Source organism: Oncorhynchus masou, chromosome 9 (genome assembly GCF_036934945.1).
Source record: "Oncorhynchus masou masou isolate Uvic2021 chromosome 9, UVic_Omas_1.1, whole genome shotgun sequence".
Taxonomy (NCBI): domain Eukaryota; kingdom Metazoa; phylum Chordata; class Actinopteri; order Salmoniformes; family Salmonidae; genus Oncorhynchus; species Oncorhynchus masou.
Genome location: NC_088220.1, coordinates 87111373 through 87131930, shown reverse-complemented (window position 1 = coordinate 87131930; position 20558 = coordinate 87111373). Strand labels below are relative to the sequence as shown.

At 42.5% G+C, this 20558-nt stretch overlaps 1 protein-coding gene across 2 annotated transcripts in view; it reads left to right on the top strand.

The window, feature by feature from the left end:
- Positions 1–20558, top strand: part of hnrnpul1 (heterogeneous nuclear ribonucleoprotein U-like 1) — a 45780-nt gene that overhangs the window by 6761 nt on the left and 18461 nt on the right. For both annotated transcript variants that reach the window (XM_064975361.1, XM_064975360.1), the window contains exons 4-8: positions 3793–3866; positions 7924–8063; positions 9618–9717; positions 9859–9971; positions 12114–12383. In XM_064975361.1, the coding sequence (XP_064831433.1) occupies positions 3793–3866; positions 7924–8063; positions 9618–9717; positions 9859–9971; positions 12114–12383 (697 nt within the window). The remainder of the gene's footprint in view (positions 1–3792; positions 3867–7923; positions 8064–9617; positions 9718–9858; positions 9972–12113; positions 12384–20558) is intronic.

The following is a 20558-nucleotide window of genomic DNA, read 5'->3' as shown; positions in this document are numbered from 1 at the left end:
CTCTTCAAGTGCAGTCGCAAAAACCATCAAGCGCTATGAATAAACTGACTCTCTTGAGGACCGCCACAGTAAAGGAAGACCCAGAGTTACCTGACTCTCATGAGGACCGCCACAGTAAAGGAAGACCCAGAGGTCCCTGTCTCTCATGAGGACCGACACAGGAAAGGAAGACCCAGAGGTACCTCTGCTGCAGAGGATAAGTTCATTAGAGTTTCCAGCCTCAGAAATTGCAGCCCAAATAAATGCTTCACAGAGATCAAGTAACAGACACATCTCAACATCTACTGTTCAGAGGAGACTGGGTGAATCATCAGACCGTAATGTTTGAATTGTTGCAAAGAAACCACTACTAAGGACACCAATAATAAGAAGAGATTTGATTGGGCCAAGAAACACGAGCAATGGACATTAGACCAGTGTAAATCTGTCCTTTGGTCTGATGAGTCCAAATTTGCAATTGTTGGTTCCAACCGCCATGTCTTTGTGAGACGCAAAGTAGATGAACAGATGATCTCCTCATGTGTGGTTCCCACCGTGAAGCATGGAGGAGGAGGTGTGATGGTGCTTTGCTGGTGACACTGTCTGGGATTTATTTAGAATTCAAGGCACACTTAACCAGCATGGCTACCACAGCATTCTGCAGCAATACACCATCCCATCTAGTTTGTGCCTAGTGGGACTATAATTTGTTGTTTTTCAACAAATTGATTAAGAAGGAGAGTGGAGTGCTGCATCAGATGATCTGGCCTCCACAATTACCCGACCTCAACCCATTTGAGATGGTTTGGGATGAGTTGGACCGCAGAGTCAAGGAAAAGCCGCCAACAAGTACTCAGCATATGTGGGAACTCCTTCAAGACTGCAGGAAAAGCATTCCAGGGGAAGCTGGTTGAGAGAATGCCAAGTTTGTGCAAAGCTGTCATCAAGACATCAAGACAAAGGATATCTACTTTGAAGAATCTAAAATAAATGTGGATTTGTTTAACACTTTTTTGGTTACTACATGATTCCATATGTGTTATTTCATAGTTTTAATGTCTTCACTTGTTCTACAATGTAGAAAATTTTAAAAATAAAGAAAAACCTTTGAATGAGTAGGTGTGTCCAAACCTTTAACTGGTACTGTAAAAATACTGCTATGTAACAGCTTTTTCCTAGGTGCACACTGGAATTAAAGGGCAACTACACCAAAAATCAAAATTTTCTCTGATTTTTTTCCAGACCTTAAAAGTGGTTTGATGTGTGTTCAAGCAATTTTGTTGTTTTCCTTTTTATATAAAAAAAAAAATGATTTTGAGAACAAAAACCTGGGGGAAAAAAGGGTTTGCGAAACAGAATCAGGAATAAAGTAAAACCTAATGATAACCCCCTCCCCCTCCCATTAAAAAAAAATATATATATATAAAACTTAAGACTGATATAACCCGTTTATTTTTTCAATTTAATCATACATTTATTTTTCAATATAATATGAGATACTTACTTAATTTTGAAGAACATATTTGTACTTTATCTTGCAGTAAAACTGTAAATATGAATAATCTCAAAAAAAAAAGAAAAGTTTTAATGTTAAAAAGGTTTCATGTTCTCTTACTTAGAAAATAGTGCTGATCATCTAGACCTAGACGATATCCAAAACAACTAACAATACACTGAATTCATACATTTTTTCAGTCATTTTAAATTGTCAAGTCTTTCTACACAATACCACAACAAATTTCATTGAAAATATTCAATAATTTCCCTGTGTATTTCTGATGAAGTCAAGTCATTAGAATATACCATCGGCCAACAAATTAGAGCTCGTTCTGCAAAATATGTCATGTAGACCCCACCCACCAGCTGAGTAAAATAATGTTTTTAGCAGCTAATAAAAGTGTTTCTTGGCAGTTACAAAACCAAAGTGTGGATTGCAGTCACTAAGTTGTTGCAGAACTAAAATGCTGTTTAATTTCAGCTGCGTAATTAAGTTCTGGGTCCACGTGTTAGAAATTAAAAGTTCCTGTTTGTGATGTGTTGTGGAAATGATCAGAATTTGTTAGTAACATAGGTAAGATGTTTTATATTCATCATATGTTTGTAAGTTACTTCTCATCAGAAGGTTATTTTTGTATAATACTGTGGCGAGGTTGCAGTTATCTGTCCTATGTCAAGACTAAGTTGCATGGGCCGCAGAGAGGGGAGAGGTCAAAGTGTCTTTTGCTCCACTATGTGTGTGCCAGTCACACCCTACTTTTCTCATAGGGGAAAAGGAGGATGGCAGTGTCTGGAATCATTCTCATGCTCCCTTTTATCTTAACCTATAGCCTCACTCTCCTCTCCGTGAGCTTGTCCAGGATTGGTTGTATTTAGATTTGGTTGTATCTAAATGACAATTTGCTATATGCCTGTTGATATGGAGGATTGGTTTATGGTTCTGAGTTTGAGAAAGGAGACAAAGCTGAACAATGAATCATGCCGAGGCTGTCTTATCCTGTGTATCTTCGCTATAAAGGATCCCATTTGCCATTGTGTTGGGACTCTCAACTTTTCATTAGAGATACTGAACTGTTGAAAGTCAAAATGCTATTGCGATGTGGAGGGGGCTCTCAGAGAATTCACTGAGAGACACTGAATTGATCTGAGAGTCACAGGATTGTGATGGAGCTCATATAATTAAAGATGGACTTTGATAACTAACTCTGACTTGTGCGTGTGGTTTGCTCCCATGATTTGGTAAATAGAGGAAATTTCCACGACAGATGTCTCTGACTGACTGACTACTTTTTCTAATTGGCTGACTACTCTTATGTACTAAACTAAAGACTACTACTAAAACTAAAGACTACTACTACTACTACTGCTAATAATACTCTTAATTCTACTACAAATATGAATACTTATACTACTACTACCTTGGTCTTTATCTCACCTGGGTCCTGTTCAGTAGATACTAAACGGGGGGAAACAGATAGTCGGTACTACCTTTGCTGCTATAACAATGTTTCCGGTATCATTTCATGGTTTGGTAAAGGTTAGTTATGTCTGTCACGCCCTGGTCTTAGTATGTTGTGTTTGTCTTTATTTATTTGGTCAGGCCAGGGTGTGACATGGGTTTTTTGTGGTGTGTTTTGTCTTGGGGGTGTCTAGCATAGTCTATGGCTGCCTGAGGCGGTTCTCAATCAGAGTCAGGTGATTATCGTTGTCTCTGATTGGGAACCATATTTAGGCAGCCATATTCTTTGAGTATTTCGTGGGTGATTGTTCCTGTCTCTGTGTTTGTTGTCACCAGATAGGCTGTATAGGTTTTCACGATCCGTTTGTTGTTTTGTATTGTTCGTTTGTTCATTTTCATTAAAGAACATGAGTAACCACCACGCTGCATTTTGGTCCGCTTCTCCTTCTACAGACGAACGCCGTTACAATGTCCCTAACTAAAACACAGTTCTAAACGATGAGCTTGGTCCAGTGCTGTGATTGGAAGGTCTAACCTGTCATTTTTCAGTTCAGTGCTGTGATTGGATGAGTAACCTGTCAGTCTTCAGTGCTGTGATTGGAAGACTAACCTGTCAGTCGTCAGTCCAGTGCTGTGATTGGAGGACTAACCTGTCAGTCTTCAGTGCTGTGATTGGAAGACTAACCTGTCAGTCGTCAGTCCAGTGCTGTGATTGGAGGACTAACCTGTCAGTCTTCAGTGCTGTGATTGGAAGACTAACCTGTCAGTCGTCAGTCCAGTGCTGTGATTGGAGGACTAACCTGTCAGTCGTCAATCCAGTGCTGTGATTGGAAGACTAACCTGTCAATCTTGTACAGGTCCAGGTCGCCTCAGCCCCCTGCTGAAGAGGAAGAGGAGGACTTTGATGACACTTTGGTGGCTCTGGACACATGTGAGTAACATTTGAGAACTCCAGTTGAAAAGAGGTATTCACACAGGTCATTAGTGAGTAACATCTCTGACTTTTCATGGTTTCCCTTGCCTTAATTTACTTGACATTTCGATTTAGAGGTCGACCGATTATGATTTTTAAACGCAGATACCGATTATTAGAGGGCCCCCCCCCCGCAAAAGCCACTGCCGATTATTGGAGGACACCCCCGCAAAAAAAAAACAAAAAACGATTTTTATAAAATCGTTTTTTGTTTTTGCGGGGGGGGGGTGTCCTCCAATAATCGGCAGCGGCTTTTGGCGGCTTTTTGTAATAATGACATTACGACAATACTGAATGAACACTTCTTTTATTTTAACTTAACCCCTAAATAAAAATCTATTTAGTCTGAAGTAAATAATGAAACATGTTCGATTTGGTTTAAATAATTTAAAAACAAAGTGTTGGAGAAGAAAAAGTCCAATATGTGCCATGTAAGAAAGCTAACGTTTCAGTTCCTTGCTCAGAACATGAGAACATATGAAAGCTGGTGGTTCCTTTTAACATGAGTCTTCAATATTCCCAGGTAAGAAGTTTCAGGTTGTAGTTATTATAGGAATTATAGGACTATTTTTCTCTATACCTGTCACGATGTACCAAGGTGGGTGGAATCAGGCGCAGAGAGCAGGTTTCAGTGATTTGACAGTTTATTCTCCGATGCACAAAAGACGACGGTCAACCCAACACACAGGGTGAAGAATCCAACACAGGATCATAAAAGACCGGAGAATAAAACACAAGTACTCCACCAAATGACATGAAGAGAAAAACAATCCCGCACAAAATAAGGGCGGGACAACCTACTACATATAAGGACACTGTAACGGCGTTCTTCGTTTGTTGAAAGAGAGTCGGACCGAAATGCAGCGTGGTGGTTACTCATGTCTTTAATGTAGAAGATAGCGATACATGAAATAACTTAAATAAATACAAAACAACAAACGGAACGTGAAAACTAATTACAGCCTATCTGGTGAACACTACACAGAGACAGGAACAATCACCCACGAAATACAAAGTGAAACCCAGGCTACCTAAATACGGTTCCCAATCAGAGACAACGAGAATCACCTGACTCTGATTGAGAACCGCCTCAGGCAGCCAAACCTATGCAACACCCCTACTCAGCCGCAATCCCAATAACTACAAAAACCCAATACGAAATACAACAACATAAACCCATGTCACACCCTGGCCTGACCAACTAATTAACGAAAACACAAAATACTAAGACCAAGGCGTGACAGACACTAATTAACTAAAATACACACAGGTGAAACCAATCAGACAAAACCAACAGACAAACGAAAAAGGGATCGGTAGCGGCTAGTAGGACGGTGACGACGACCGCCGAGCACCGCCCCAACAGGCAGGGGAGACAACTTCTAGTAGGACGGTGACGACGACCGTCGAGCACCGCCCCAACAGGCAGGGGATACAACTTCTAGTAGGACGGTGACGACGAACGCCGAGCACCGCCCCAACAGGCAGGAAAGTCAACCTCGGCGGAAGTCGTGACAATACCCCCCCCCCGACGCGCGGCCATTTGTAGTTCATTAACCTTTGATTATTGGATGTTCTAATAGGCAAGATAAGTTCACTTTAGTATTGCCAGTGTAACAGTATAGCTTCCGTCCCTCTCGCCCCTACCTGGGCTCGAACCAGGAACTCATCGACAACAGCCACCCTCGAAGCAGCGTTACCCATGCAGAGGAAGGGGAACAACCACTCCAAGTCTCAGAGCGAGTGACGTTTGAAACGCTATTAGCACCCCGCTAACTAGCTAGCCATTTCACATCGGTTACACCAGCCTCATCTCTGGAGTTGATAGGCTTGAAGTCATAAACAGCGCTGTGCTTCAAGCATTGCGAAGAGCTGCTGGCAAACGCAGGAAAGTGGTGTTTGAATGAATGCTTAGGAGCCTGCTGGTGCCCACCACCACTCAGTCAGACTGCTCTATCAAATCATAGACTTAGTTATAATATAATAAACACACAGGAATACGAGCCTTTGGTCATTAATATGGTCAAATCGGGACACTCATTTCGAAAACAAAACGTTTATTCTTTCAGTGAAATACGGAACCGTTTATCTAAATATTGCTGTTACATTGCACAACCGTCAATGCTATAACATAATTATGTAAAATTCTGGCAAATTAACTACGGTCTTTGTGAGGAAGAAATGGTCTTTACCCAGTTTGCAAAGAGCCAGGCGGCCCAAACTGCTGCACCCTGAGTCTGTTGCAAGAGAAGTGACACAATTTCCCTAGTTTAATATTGCCTGCTAACATGAATTTATTTTAACTAAATATGTAGGTTTAAAAAATATATACTTGTGTATTGATTTTAAGAAAGGCGTTGGTGTTTATGGTTCGGTACATTGGTGTTTATGGTTCGGTACATTGGTGCAACGACATTCCTTTGTTCTCAAATGCGCTTTTGTTAAATCACCCCCCGTTTGGCGAAGTAGGCTGTGATTCAATGATAAATTAACGGGCACCGCATTGATTATATGCATCGCAGGACAAGCTAGTTAAACTAGTAATATCTTCAACCATGTGTAGTTAACTAGTGATTATGTTAAGATTGATTATTGTTTTTATAAGATAAGTTTAATGCTAGCTAGCAACTTGCCTTAGCTCCTTGCTGCACTCGCGAAACAGGTGGTCATCCTGCCACGCAGTCTCCTCATGCAGTGTAATCGGCCATAATCGGCGTCCAAAAATGTAGATTACCGATTGTTATGAAAACTTGAAATCGGCCCTAATTAATCGGCCATGCCGATTAATCGGTCGACCTCTAATTGTGATGTTTATATACACAAAAGAATGTGGACACCCCGTTAAATGAGGAGATTCGGCTATTTCAGCCACACCCATTGCTGACAGGTGTATTAAAACGAGCACACAGCCATGCAATCTCCATAGACAAACATTGACAGTAGAATGGCCTTACTGAAGAGCTCAGTGACTTTCAACGTGGCACCGTCATAGGATGCCACCTTTCCAACAAGTCATTTTGAAGTAGAAACGTCTAGGAGCAACAGCGGCTCAGCTACAAAGTGGTAGGCCACACAAGCTCACAGAACGGGACCATCGAGTGCTGAAGCGCTTACAAAAATCGTCTGTCCTCGGTTGCAACACTCAGTACCGAGTTCCAAACTGCCTCTTGAAGCAACATCAGCACAATAACTGTTCGTCAGGAGCTTCATGAAATGGGTTTCCGTGGCCGAGCAGCCGCACACAAGCCTAAGATCACCAAGTATAATGCCAAGCGTCAGCTGGAGTGGTGTAAAGCTCACTGCCATTGGACTCTGGAGCAGTGGAAACATGTTCTCTGGAGTGATGAATCACGCTTCACCATCTGGCAGTCCGACGGACAGATCTGGGTTTGGCAGATACCAAGAGAACGCTACCTGCCCCAATGCACAGTGCCCACTGTAAAGTTTGGTGGAGGAGGAATAATGTTCTGGGGCTGTTTTTCATCGTTTGGGCTCCTTAGATCCAGTGAAGGGAAATCTCAATGCAACAGCATACATAAAGGGGGGGACCAACTCCATATTAATATCTTCCCAGAAGAGTGGAGGCTGTTATAGCAGCAAAGGGGAGTACCAACTCCATATTAATGTCTTCCCAGAAGAGTGGAGGCTGTTATAGCAGCAAAGGGGAGTACCAACTCCATATTAATGTCTTCCCAGAAGAGTGGAGGCTGTTATAGCAGCAAAGGGGAGGACCAACTCCATATTAATGTCTTCCCAGAAGAGTGGAGGCTGTTATAGCAGCAAAGGGGAGGACCAACTCCATATTAATGTCTTCCCAGAAGAGTGGAGGCTGTTATAGCAGCAAAGGGGGGACCAACTCCATATTAATATCTTCCCAGAAGAGTGGAGGCTGTTATAGCAGCAAAGGGGGAGGACCAACTCCATATTAACGCCCGTGATGTAATGAGATGTTCGTCAACCAGGTTACCACATACATTTGGTCATGTAGTGTACTTATCTCTCTCGTGTCCCACAGATAACTGTGACCTCCACTTCAAGGTGTCCCGTGATCATTACAGCGGCTACCCTCTGACCGTCGAGGGCTTCGCCTACCTCTGGGCCGGAGCGAGAGCATCCTACGGAGTCAGCAAAGGGAAAGTCTGCTATGAGATGAAGGTAACGGAGAGAGAGAAACAAAACCATAGGTCGCATCCCAAATTACAGCCTATTCCCTTATATAGTGCACTAGTTTTGACCAGGTGTCGTGATGTATCGGCTGTGATCCCTCTTCGTAAATGACTGATCACCGTGTAAGTCACGACAATGACACTGACCGATCACTATGTTAGTCACAATAATGGTACCGACCAATCACTTTGCAAGTTCAAATCAAATCAAATTTTATTTGTCACATACACATGGTTAGCAGATGTTAATGCGAGTGTAGCGAAATGCTTGTGCTTCTAGTTCCGACAATGCAGTAATAACCAACAAGTAATCTAACTAACAATTCCTAATCTACTGTCTTATACACAGTGTAAGGGGATAAAGAATATGTACATAAGGATATATGAATGAGTGATGGTACAGAGCAGCATAGGCAAGATACAGTAGATGGTATCGAGTACAGTATATACATGTGAGATGAGTATGTAAACAAGGTGGCATAGTTAAAGTGGCTAGTGATACATGTATTACATAAGGATGCAGCCGATGATATAGAGTACAGTATATACGTATGCATATGAGATGAATAATGTAGGGTAAGTAACATTATATAAGGTAGCATTGTTTAAAGTGGCTAGTGATATATTTACAACATTTCCCCGTGTTACGATAAGGACCAACCCCTATGTAAATAACTAGTAAACATTCCATTACACCATAGAGTAGAACGATAGAATCTGCTTCTCAGAACAGGATGTACACATACACAGGATATATTTGATGAGGGATAAAATGTCCGTTCACTTCACGATAAACTGCCGTGTGACTTGTCGAGCCCTTGGCTAGTGGAGTCTCCGTTTGGCCTCCCCAATGGTTCCCTAGTCCTTTAATAGTGTACATGAGCCCCACTGTATATAGACAATAGGGTGTCGGAATAAGCAATAGGGAATAGGCTGTTGGTATAGGTATATAGGGAATAGGGTGTCTCTCTACTGACCTGTCTGTCTCTCCTACTGACCTGTCTGTCTCTCCTACTGACCTGTCTGTCTCTCATACTAACCTGTCTGTCTCTCCTACTGACCTGTCTGTCTCCTACTGACCTGTCTGTCTCTTTACTGACCTGTCTGTCTCTACTGACCTGTCTGTCTCTCCTACTGACCTGTCTGTCTCTCCTTCTGACCTGTCTGTCTCTTTACTGACCTGTCTGTCTCTACTGACCTGTCTGTCTCTCCTACTGACCTGTCTGTCTCTTTACTGACCTGTCTGTCTCTACTGACCTGTCTGTCTCTCTACTGACCTGTCTGTCTCTCTACTGACCTGTCTGTCTCTCCTACTGACCTGTCTGTCTCTCCTACTGACCTGTCTGTCTCTCTACTGACCTGTCTGTCTCTCCTACTGACCTGTCTGTCTCTCTACTGACCTGTCTGTCTCTACTGACCTGTCTGTCTCTACTGACCTGTCTGTCTCTCCTACTGACCTGTCTGTCTCTTTACTGACCTGTCTGTCTCTCTACTGACCTACCTGTCTGTCTCTCCTACTGACCTGTCTGTCTCTCTGCTGTAGATCATAGAGGAGATAGCTGTGAAGCACCTCCCGTCCTCTGAGCCTGATCCCCATGTGGTCCGGATAGGATGGTCCCTGGACTCCTGCAGCACACAGCTGGGTAAGGACAGCACAGACATGAACGCGTGTGGACGAACACACACATACAGGCACGCACAACACACACGCACGCACTCCCGCCACACACACACGTGCGGACGGATGGACACACTGTTTGACACGGAGCTTCGGTATATTCCAGGTGAGGAAGCGTTTTCGTTTGGATACGGAGGAACAGGGAAGAAATCCTCTGACTGTAAGTTTGAAGACTACGGAGAGAAGTTTGGAGAGAATGATGTCATCGGCTGCTTCATTGTGAGTGAGACCTTGTTGTTGTATTGTCTACAGTGATCGTCCCATTAGCTATAGGGAGACTATACTCTTATCATTCAGTAATATTTATCTTAGAGTTAGTTAGTTAGTTGGTAGAGTTAGTGTGGTAGAGTTAGTTAGTGTGGTAGAGTTAGTGTGGTCGAGTTAGTTAGTTGGTAGAGTTAGTTAGTTAGTAGAGTTAGTATGGTAGAGTTAGTATGGCAGAGTTAGTATGGTAGAGTTTGTTAGTATGGTAGAGTTAGTATGGTAGAGTTAGTATGGTAGAGTTAGTGTGGTAGAGTTAGTGTGGTAGAGTTAGTATGGTAGAGTTAGAATGGTAGAGTTAGTGTGGTAGAGTTAGTGTGGTAGAGTTAGTGTGGTAGAGTTAGTGTGGTAGAGTTAGTGTGGTAGAGTTAGTGTGGTAGAGTTAGTTAGTTAGTAGAGTTAGTATGGTAGAGTTAGTTAGTTAGTAGAGTTAGTATGGTAGAGTTAGTATGGTAGGGTTAGTGTGGTAGAGTTAGTGTGGTAGAGTTAGTTAGTTGGTAGAGTTAGTGGGGTAGAGTTAGTGGGGTAGAGTTAGTTAGTGTGGTAGAGTTAGTGTGGTAGAGTTAGTGTGGTAGAGTTAGTGTGGTAGAGTTAGTGTGGTAGAGTTAGTGTGGTAGAGTTAGTGTGGTAGAGTTAGTTAGTATGGTAGAGTTAGTATGGTAGAGTTAGTATGGTAGAGTTAGTTAGTTAGTAGAGTTAGTGTGGTAGAGTTAGTGTGGTAGAGTTAGTATGGTAGAGTTAGTATGGTAGAGTTAGTATGGTAGAGTTAGTTAGTTAGTAGAGTTAGTGTGGTAGAGTTAGTTAGTTGGTAGAGTTAGTATGGCAGAGTTAGTTAGTATGGTAGAGTTAGTTAGTATGGTAGAGTTAGTTAGTATGGTAGAGTTAGTTAGTGTGGTAGAGTTAGTGTGGTAGAGTTAGTTAGTATGGTAGAGTTAGTATGGTAGAGTTAGTATGGTAGAGTTAGTTAGTTAGTAGAGTTAGTATGGTAGAGTTAGTTAGTTAGTAGAGTTAGTATGGTAGAGTTAGTATGGTAGAGTTAGTTAGTTAGTAGAGTTAGTATGGTAGAGTTAGTATGGTAGAGTTAGTTAGTTAGTAGAGTTAGTATGGTAGAGTTAGTATGGTAGAGTTAGTTAGTTAGTAGAGTTAGTATGGTAGAGTTAGTAGAGTTAGTATGGTAGAGTTAGTATGGTAGAGTTAGTATGGTAGAGTTAGTATGGTAGAGTTAGTATGGTAGAGTTAGTATGGTAGAGTTAGTTAGTTAGTAGAGTTAGTATGGTAGAGTTAGTATGGTAGAGTTAGTTAGTTAGTAGAGTTAGTATGGTAGAGTTAGTAGTTAGTATGGTAGAGTTAGTATGGTAGAGTTAGTATGGTAGAGTTAGTATGGTAGAGTTAGTATGGTAGAGTTAGTATGGTAGAGTTAGTATGGTAGAGTTAGTTAGTATGGTAGAGTTAGTAGAGTTAGTATGGTAGAGTTAGTAGAGTTAGTATGGTAGAGTTAGTATGGTAGAGTTAGTTAGTTGGTAGAGTTAGTTAGTTGGTAGAGTTAGTTAGTTGGTAGAGTTAGTTAGTTGGTAGAGTTAGTTCGTTGGTAGAGTTAGTTCGTTGGTAGAGTTAGTTCGTTGGTAGAGTTAGTTCGTTGGTAGAGTTAGTTCGTTGGTAGAGTTAGTTCGTTGGTAGAGTTAGTATGGTAGAGTTAGTTCGTTGGTAGAGTTAGTATGGTAGAGTTAGTTAGTATGGTAGAGTTAGTTCGTTGGTAGAGTTAGTATGGTAGAGTTAGTATGGTAGAGTTAGTTGGTAGAGTTAGTATGGTAGAGTTAGTTAGTTGGTAGAGTTAGTATGGTAGAGTTAGTTAGTTGGTAGAGTTAGTATGGTAGAGTTAGTTAGTTGGTAGAGTTAGTATGGTAGAGTTAGTATGGTAGAGTTAGTTAGTTGGTAGAGTTAGTATGGTAGAGTTAGTTGGTAGAGTTAGTATGGTAGAGTTAGTATGGTAGAGTTAGTTAGTATGGTAGAGTTAGTTAGTTGGTAGAGTTAGTATGGTAGAGTTAGTTAGTTACATAGTTCAGCGGAGAGCCTTTAAACATAACTTTATTATTCCATCAGGACTTTGACGCTGGCGGTGAGGAGGTGAAAATAGCGTTCTCTAAGAACGGGGTGTGGCTAGGCGTGGGGTTCCAGGCGTCGAGGGAGGAGCTGGCGGGGCGCCCCCTGTTCCCCCACGTCCTTGTGAAGAACTGTGCCATCGAGTTTAACTTCGGCCAGAGGGAGGAACCCTTCCACCCCCCTCCGGAGGGGTACAGGTTCATCCAGGCTCTTGGTATTGGAGACAGGACCAGGGGCGCTGTAGGACCAGCCAGCAAGGCTGACTGTGAGGTATGGATACTATACACTACTATATTATACACTACTACTACTATACAGTACTACTACTACTACTATACAGTACTACTACTACTATACATTACGACTTCTCTACAGTACTACTATACTATACAGTACTACTACTGTACAGTACTACTACTACTACTCTACAGTACTACTACTATACATTACGACTACTCTACAGTACTACTATACTATATAGTACTACTACTGTACAGTACTACTACTACTACTCTACAGTACTACTATACTATACAGTACTACTATTATACAGTACTACTACTATAAACTACTATACAGTACTACTACTACTAATATACTGGACTACTATACAGTACTACTATACTATACAGTACTACTACTGTACAGTACTACTACTACTACTCTACAGTACTACTACTATAAACTACTATACAGTACTACCACGATACAGTACTACTACTATACTGTACTACTACTATACAGTACTACTATACTATACAGTACTACTACTATACACTACTACATACTACTACTACTGTACTACTACTATACAGTACTACTACTATACTATGCTGTACTACTACTATACAGTACTAATACTTTACACTACTATACAGTACTACTACTTTCCAGTACTGCTATACTATATAGATCTACTACTACACTATACAATACTACTAATATACTATACAGTACTACCACTATACAGTACTACTATACTATACAGTACCACTATACTACTAATGCTACTAATATACTATATATTACTACTACTACTACTATACAGTACTAATACTATACAGTACCACTATACTACTAATGCTACTAATATACTATATATTACTACTACTACTACTATACAGTACTACTATACTATACAGTACAAATACTATACTATGCAGTATTACTAAACGGTACAGTACTGCTATACTTTATAGTACTACTACTACACTGTGCAATACTAATATACCATACAGTACTACTTCTATACTATGCAGTGCTGCTATACTATATAGAACTACTACTACTACACTATGCAATACTACTAATATACTATACTGTGCTACTATACAGTACTGCTATACTATATAGGGCCAGGGTGATACCAGTATCGCAGTATTTCTTCCACGGCAAAAATGGAAGTACGAAGCAGACACAAGTCTTTGGTCCTTTAAAAACCTGCTGTATATAACATATTGTGTGATATAGCTTAGAAAATATACTGAACTGAAATATAAACGCAACACGCAACCATTTCAATGATTTTACTGAGTTACAGTTCATATGAGGAAATCAGTCAATTGAAATAAATAAATTAGGCCCTAATCTATGGATATCACATGACTGGGTAGGGGAGCAGCCTACTACTATACAGTACTACTATACAGTACTACTACTACTATACAGTACTACTATACAGTACTACTACTACTATACAGTACTACTATACAGCACTACTACTATACTATACAGTACTACTATACAGCACTACTACTATACTATACAGTACTACTATACAGCACTACTACTATACTATACAGTACTACTATACAGTACTAATACTACTATACAGTACTACTATACAGTACTACTATACAGTACTACTACTACTATACAGTACTACTATACAGCACTACTACTACTATACAGTACTACTATACAGTACTACTATACAGTACTACTACTACTATACACTACTACTATACAGTACTACTACGACTATACAGTACTACTATACAGTACTACTACTATACAGTACTACTATACAGCACTACTACTACTATACAGTACTACTACACAGTACTACTACTACTATACACTTCTACTATACAGTACTACTACTACTATACACTACTACTATACAGTACTACTACTACTATACACTACTACTATACAGTACTACTACTATATAGTACTACTATACAGTACTACTACTACTATACAGTACTACTATACAGTACTACTACTACTATACACTACTACTATACAGTACTACTACTACTATACACTACTACTATACAGTACTACTACTATATAGTACTACTATACAGTACTACTACTACTATACAGTACTACTATACAGTACTACTACTACTATACACTACTACTATACAGTACTACTACTATATAGTACTACTATACAGTACTACTACTACTATACAGTACTACTACTTTGAAGTACTACTACTACAGTACTTATACTATACTACATAGTACTGCTGCTATACTATACAGTACTACCACTATACTATACAGTACTATAGGGCTCTGCGGTATACCGTATTTTACAATATACTGGTATTGATGCAGGGACCAGTTTGGGTTTTTACATGACCTTCTATGACGGTATTTGAACGTTTGTTTTGTTAAATGTGATACGCCGTGTTTAGAGTCTATTTTTAGAGTTTACATCGCTACTTGAGTCATCTCTCTCCCTCCGTGCCGCTTTCCACAGACCTAGCCCCGCCTCGTCACTTAAGGGGCGCATTTGAAGTTCCTCAACCACCCGACACTAGCGTTCAGTCTGCACGGTCAACGCAGCACATACAACCATGTTGATGACAACGATGCTGTTTTCACTTTGCTTCTTAATATAAATCCACTAGCGTTCTATAATGACACTATTAGTTTGTGTCTGCAAACAGCTAGTTTGTTCTTTTCTTAGCAAGTTGGGACTAAATCTTGTTAGCCGCTAATGCTAATCGCTAGGTAGCTAGCTCGCTAATAAAAGTACTGAGTCAGAGCAAAGATAATTGATAATACCAGTGATGGTGTAGACCTAAATCAATATGTTGTTTGTGCAACAGTACCTTCTAAATCAAAGAGGAATACAAGAAGCATTAATATGTTAGCTACTTGAAGTAGCTAAGAGAAAACAGACAATGTAGCCAAAGATTATAGAGTCCCCTAGGAAACAATTATCAACACTTTGGTTCCTATAAAAAATTTGAATTGAACAATATAAAACAATCAGAATAGAGAAAGACCCATTGAAAGGTATGTGTTGCCACCCTGAGGTAATGCACTACTCACAAAGCAAATTTAGGCGTTTTATCATTTCAAAACATAAAATATCGTCATACCGTCCAATTGTTTTTTAATACCGTGATATATTTTGGCCTTATCGGCCAGCACTACAGTACTACTGCTCTACTATATAGTACTACCATTATACTGTACCATATATTACTACTACTACTATACTATACAGTACTACCACCGTACTATGCCGTACTACCACTATACTATACAGTACTACCATTATACCGTACTATATATTACTACTACTATACTATACAGTACGACCACTATACTATACAGTACTACCACTATACTAAACAGTACTACAATTATACTGTACTATATATTACTACTACTATACTATACAGTACTACCACCGTACTATACCGTACTACCACTATACTATACAGTACTACCATTATACGGTACTATATATTACTACTACTATACTATACATTTACATTTACATTTAAGTCATTTGGCAGACGCTCTTATCCAGAGCGACTTACAAATTGGTGAATTCACCTTCTGACATCCAGTGGAACAGCCACTTTACAATAGACAGTACTACCACTATACTATACAGTACTACCATTATTCCGTACTATATATTACTGCTACTATACTATACCGTACTACCACTATACTATACAGTACTACCATTATACCGTACTATATATTACTACTACTATACTATACAGTACTAGCACCATACTACACAGTACTGCCACCATACTACACAGTACTACGAATATACTATGCAGTACTTGTCACGGCTTTCGTTGTGGGAAGGAGGAGCGGAACAAAATGCAGCGTAGTTGTGATTAATTTTATTTAATAAGGAAACTATACACGATGAAACTAACAAAATAACAAACGTATGAAAACCGAAAACAGCCCTATCTGGTGAAAAACACAGAGACAGGAACAATTACCCACAAACACACAGTGAAACCCAGGCTACCTAAATATGGTTCCCAATCAGAGACAATGACTAACACCTGCCCCTGATTGAGAACCATATCAGGCCAAACACAGAAATGGACAAACAAGACATTCAACATAGAATGCCCACTCAGATCACACCCTGAACAATCACAGCATAGAAACATACAAAGTAAACTATGGCCAGGGTGTGACAGTACCCCCCCCCCCCCCCCCAAGGTGCGGACTCCGGCCGCAAAACCCAAACCTGTCTGGGTGGGCATCTGTCCGCGGTCTGGTGCTGGACGTGGCCCCCACTTCACCGCAGTCTTCCCCCACCTTGTCCGCTTCCGTGACCTCCCAGCCACGGCAACCCTACTTAACAACATGGGACAGAGGGGCAGCTCGGGACAGAGGGGCTCTTCAGACTCCGGCAGCAGCGCCGGACAGGCGGGAGACTCCGGCAGCAGCGCCGGACAGGCGGGAGAGTCCGGCAGCACAGGAGAGGAGGAAGGCTCTGGCAGATGCTGGGTGACTGGTGGATCTGGAGAGTGGTTGACTGGCGGATCTGGAAGAGTCTGGCTGACTGGCAGATCTGGAAGAATCTGGCTGACTGGCGGATCTGGAGAGTGGTTGACTGGCGGATCTGGAAGAGTCTGGCTGACTGGCAGATCTGGAAGAATCTGGTTGACTGGCAGATCTGGAAGAGTGGTTGACTGGCGGATCTGGAAGAGTGGTTGACTGGCGGATCTGGAAGAGTCTGGCTGACTGGCGGATCTGGAAGAATCTGGCTGACTGGCGGATCTGGAAGAGTCTGGCTGACTGGCAGATCTGGAAGAATCTGGCTGACTGGCGGATCTGGAAGAGTCTGGCTGACTGGCAGATCTGGAAGAGTCTGGCTGACTGGCAGATCTGGAAGAGTCTGGCTGACTGGCAGATCTGGAAGAGTCTGGCTGACTGGCAGATCTGGAAGAGTCTGGCTGACTGGCAAATCTGGAAGAGTCTGGCTGACTGGCAGATCCTGGCAGACTGACGGCTCTGGCTGCTCCATGCTGACTGGCAGCTCTGGCTGCTTCATGCTGACTGGCGGCTCTGGCTGCTCCATGCATCCAGGCCTGTCTGTTTGACTCCAAGTACCTTGGGGAGGATCCTGACCTTAAAGATCTCATCCAGGCCTGGCCTTTTGACTCCAAGTACCTTGTGGAGGGCCCTGACCTTAAAGATCTCATCCAGGCCTGTCTGTTTGACTCCAAGTACCTTGGGGAGGGCCCTGACCTTAAAGATCTCATCCAGGCCTGTCTGTTTGACTCCAAGTACCTTGTGGAGGGCCCTGACCTTAAAGATCTCATCCAGGCCTGTCTGTTTGACTCCAAGTACCTTGCTTGCTGTGGTGATAATCCTTCTCAGCATATTTCTCTGTCTGACAGTGTCATTGCCAAACCAACAAACAATACAAAAAGTTAAAATACTGTCAATGAAAGAATTGTAAAACAGAGTCAGTATAGTTCAATCGACATTAAAAGATCCCAGCTTTTTGAGAAAGTACAGTCTCTGTTGACTCTTTTATGTAGATCAGGTCTGTACATTTACTCCACTGAAGCTTATCGTCCAAGAAGACACCCAGGTACAGTGGGGCAAAAAAGTATTTAGTCAGCCACCAATTGTGCAAGTTCTCCCACTTAAAAAGATGAGAGACGCCTGTAATTTTGATCATAGGTACACTTCAACTATGACAGACAAAATGAGGGGGAAAAATCCAGAAAATCACATTGTAGGATTTTTAATGAATTTATATGCAAATTATGGTGGAAAATAAGTATTTGGTCACCTACAAATAAGAAAGGTTTCTGGCTCTCACAGACCTGTAACTTCTTCTTTAAGAGGCTCCTCTGTCCTCCACTCATTACCTGTATTAATGGCACCTGTTTGAACTTGACTGTTGAACAACAACTCTCTCAAACATTTATAATGATGCTTCCATTTGTTTCACCTCTGCCACAAAGTTGTCTGATTCAAATATTGAGAAGAAAACGTTCAGTTCATTAGCCATGGTCTTAGCCCTCATGTCTCCTAAGGTCAGCACTGGTTTTCCCCCTGCCTATGTGGGGGGTACTAGCCATGGATTTAATACCTTGCCAGGCCACCCTTGTGTTTCCTGAGGAGAGGGTCCTCTCCACCCTTGTGTTTCCTGAGGAGAGGCTCCTCTCCACCCTTGTGTTTCATGAGGAGAGGCTCCTCTCCACCCTTGTGTTTCCTGAGGAGAGGCTCCTCTCCACCCTTGTGTTTCCTGAGGAGAGGCTCCTCTCCACCCTTGTGTTTCCTGAGGAGAGGCTCCTCTCCACCCTTGTGTTTCATGAGGAGAGGCTCCTCTCCACCCTTGTGTTTCATGAGGAGAGGCTCCTCTCCACCCTTGTGTTTCATGAGGAGAGGCTCCTCTCCACCCTTGTGTTTCCCGAGGAGAGCCTCCTCTCCACCCTTGTGTTTCCAGAGGAGAGGCTCCTCTCCACCCTTGTGTTTCATGAGGAGAGGCTCCTCTCCACCCTTGTGTTTCATGAGGAGAGGCTCCTCTCCACCCTTGTGTTTCATGAGGAGAGGCTCCTCTCCACCCTTGTGTTTCCTGAGGAGAGGCTCCTCTCCACCCTTGTGTTTCCAGAGGAGAGGCTCCTCTCCACCCTTGTGTTTCATGAGGAGAGGCTCCTCTCCACCCTTGTGTTTCCAGAGGAGAGGCTCCTCTCCACCCTTGTGTTTCCAGAGGAGAGGCTCCTCTCCACCCTTGTGTTTCCTGAGGCGAGGCTCCTCTCCACCCTTGTGTTTCCTGAGGCGAGGCTCCTCTCCACCCTTGTGTTTCCTGAGCAGAGGGTCCTCTCCACCCTTGTGTTTCATGAGGAGAGGGTCCTCTCCACCCTTGTGTTTCCTGAGCAGAGGGTCCTCTCCACCCTAGTGTTTCCTGAGGAGAAGCTCCTCTCCTCAGGTTAAAATCCCCTAAAATAAATGTGGGTGCGTCGGGGGGAGATGGATTCCAGTTTCTGTGACAAGCAGAAGCTCAAACAGGAAGTACCCGTGACTTGCTCCTTTGAGAAACGGTCCTCAGAACAGAGATTACACTACAGGACTACTTTGCTAGCGCTGACTAGAATATGTTACGAGACTACGCCGTTAACGTCGACGAGCTAACCACCTCTGTCTCCGGGCTAACCACCTCTGTCTCCGGGCTAACCACCTCTGTCTCCGGCTAACCACCTCTGTCTCCGGGCTAACCACCTCTGTCTCCGGGCTAACCACCTCTGTCTCCGGGCTAACCACCTCTGTCTCCGGGCTAACCACCTCTGTCTCCGGGCTAACCACCTCTGTCTCCTGGCAAACCACCTCTGTCTCCGGGCTAACCACCTCTGTCTCCGGCTAACCACCTCTGTCCCCGAAAATGTTGTCCCCACCCACAGTGGATGTTCGCTGCTTGCCCAATGAAAAGCCTTGGGTTAACACAGAGGTCGGTGCTAAACTAAAGGAAAGGACCACCACACGACGGGCTATTGCAGCCAACCCTGAGGCTATGGCTGAAGGAAGGAAACCAGTACAGCAAGTCCTGCTACGACCTCCACAGAGCCATCAAACGAGTGAAAAGGACAATAAAGGAACCAGGTAGAGTCCTATCACTGTAGCCCACGGCATGTGCCAGGATTACAGAGGAAGACCCAGCCACGATCTGCCCAATGAAGCTTTTCCACCAGACGAACTCAATGCCTTTTATGCACAAGCTTCGACAAAAACAACACTGTGCTGTGCGTGGGAGTCCCCCCCCCGAAGTGACTCTACTTATCATCTGTATGCGAGAATGTCCTCCTCTGTGTCGTCTTAGGAATTGAAGCATTCTCTGTGTTGATCTCGCCCAACCCCCTCTGAGCCACACCTCTGAGAAGCAGAGGTTCTGTTGTGATTGTAGGTCTGATATCCGATTGGAGGTTAATAACTATACATAATATTATCGCTCAACAAATCAAATCAAATTTATTTATATAGCCCTTCGTACATCAGCTGATATCTCAAAGTGCTGTACAGAAACCCAGCCTAAAACCCCAAACAGCAAGCAATGCAGGTGTAGAAGCACGGTGGTTAGGAAAAACTCCCTAGAAAGGCCAAAACCTAGGAAGAAACCTAGAGAGGAACCAGGCTATGTGGGGTGGCCAGTCCTCTTTTGGCTGTGCCGGGTAGAGATTGTAACAGAACATGGCCAAGATGTTC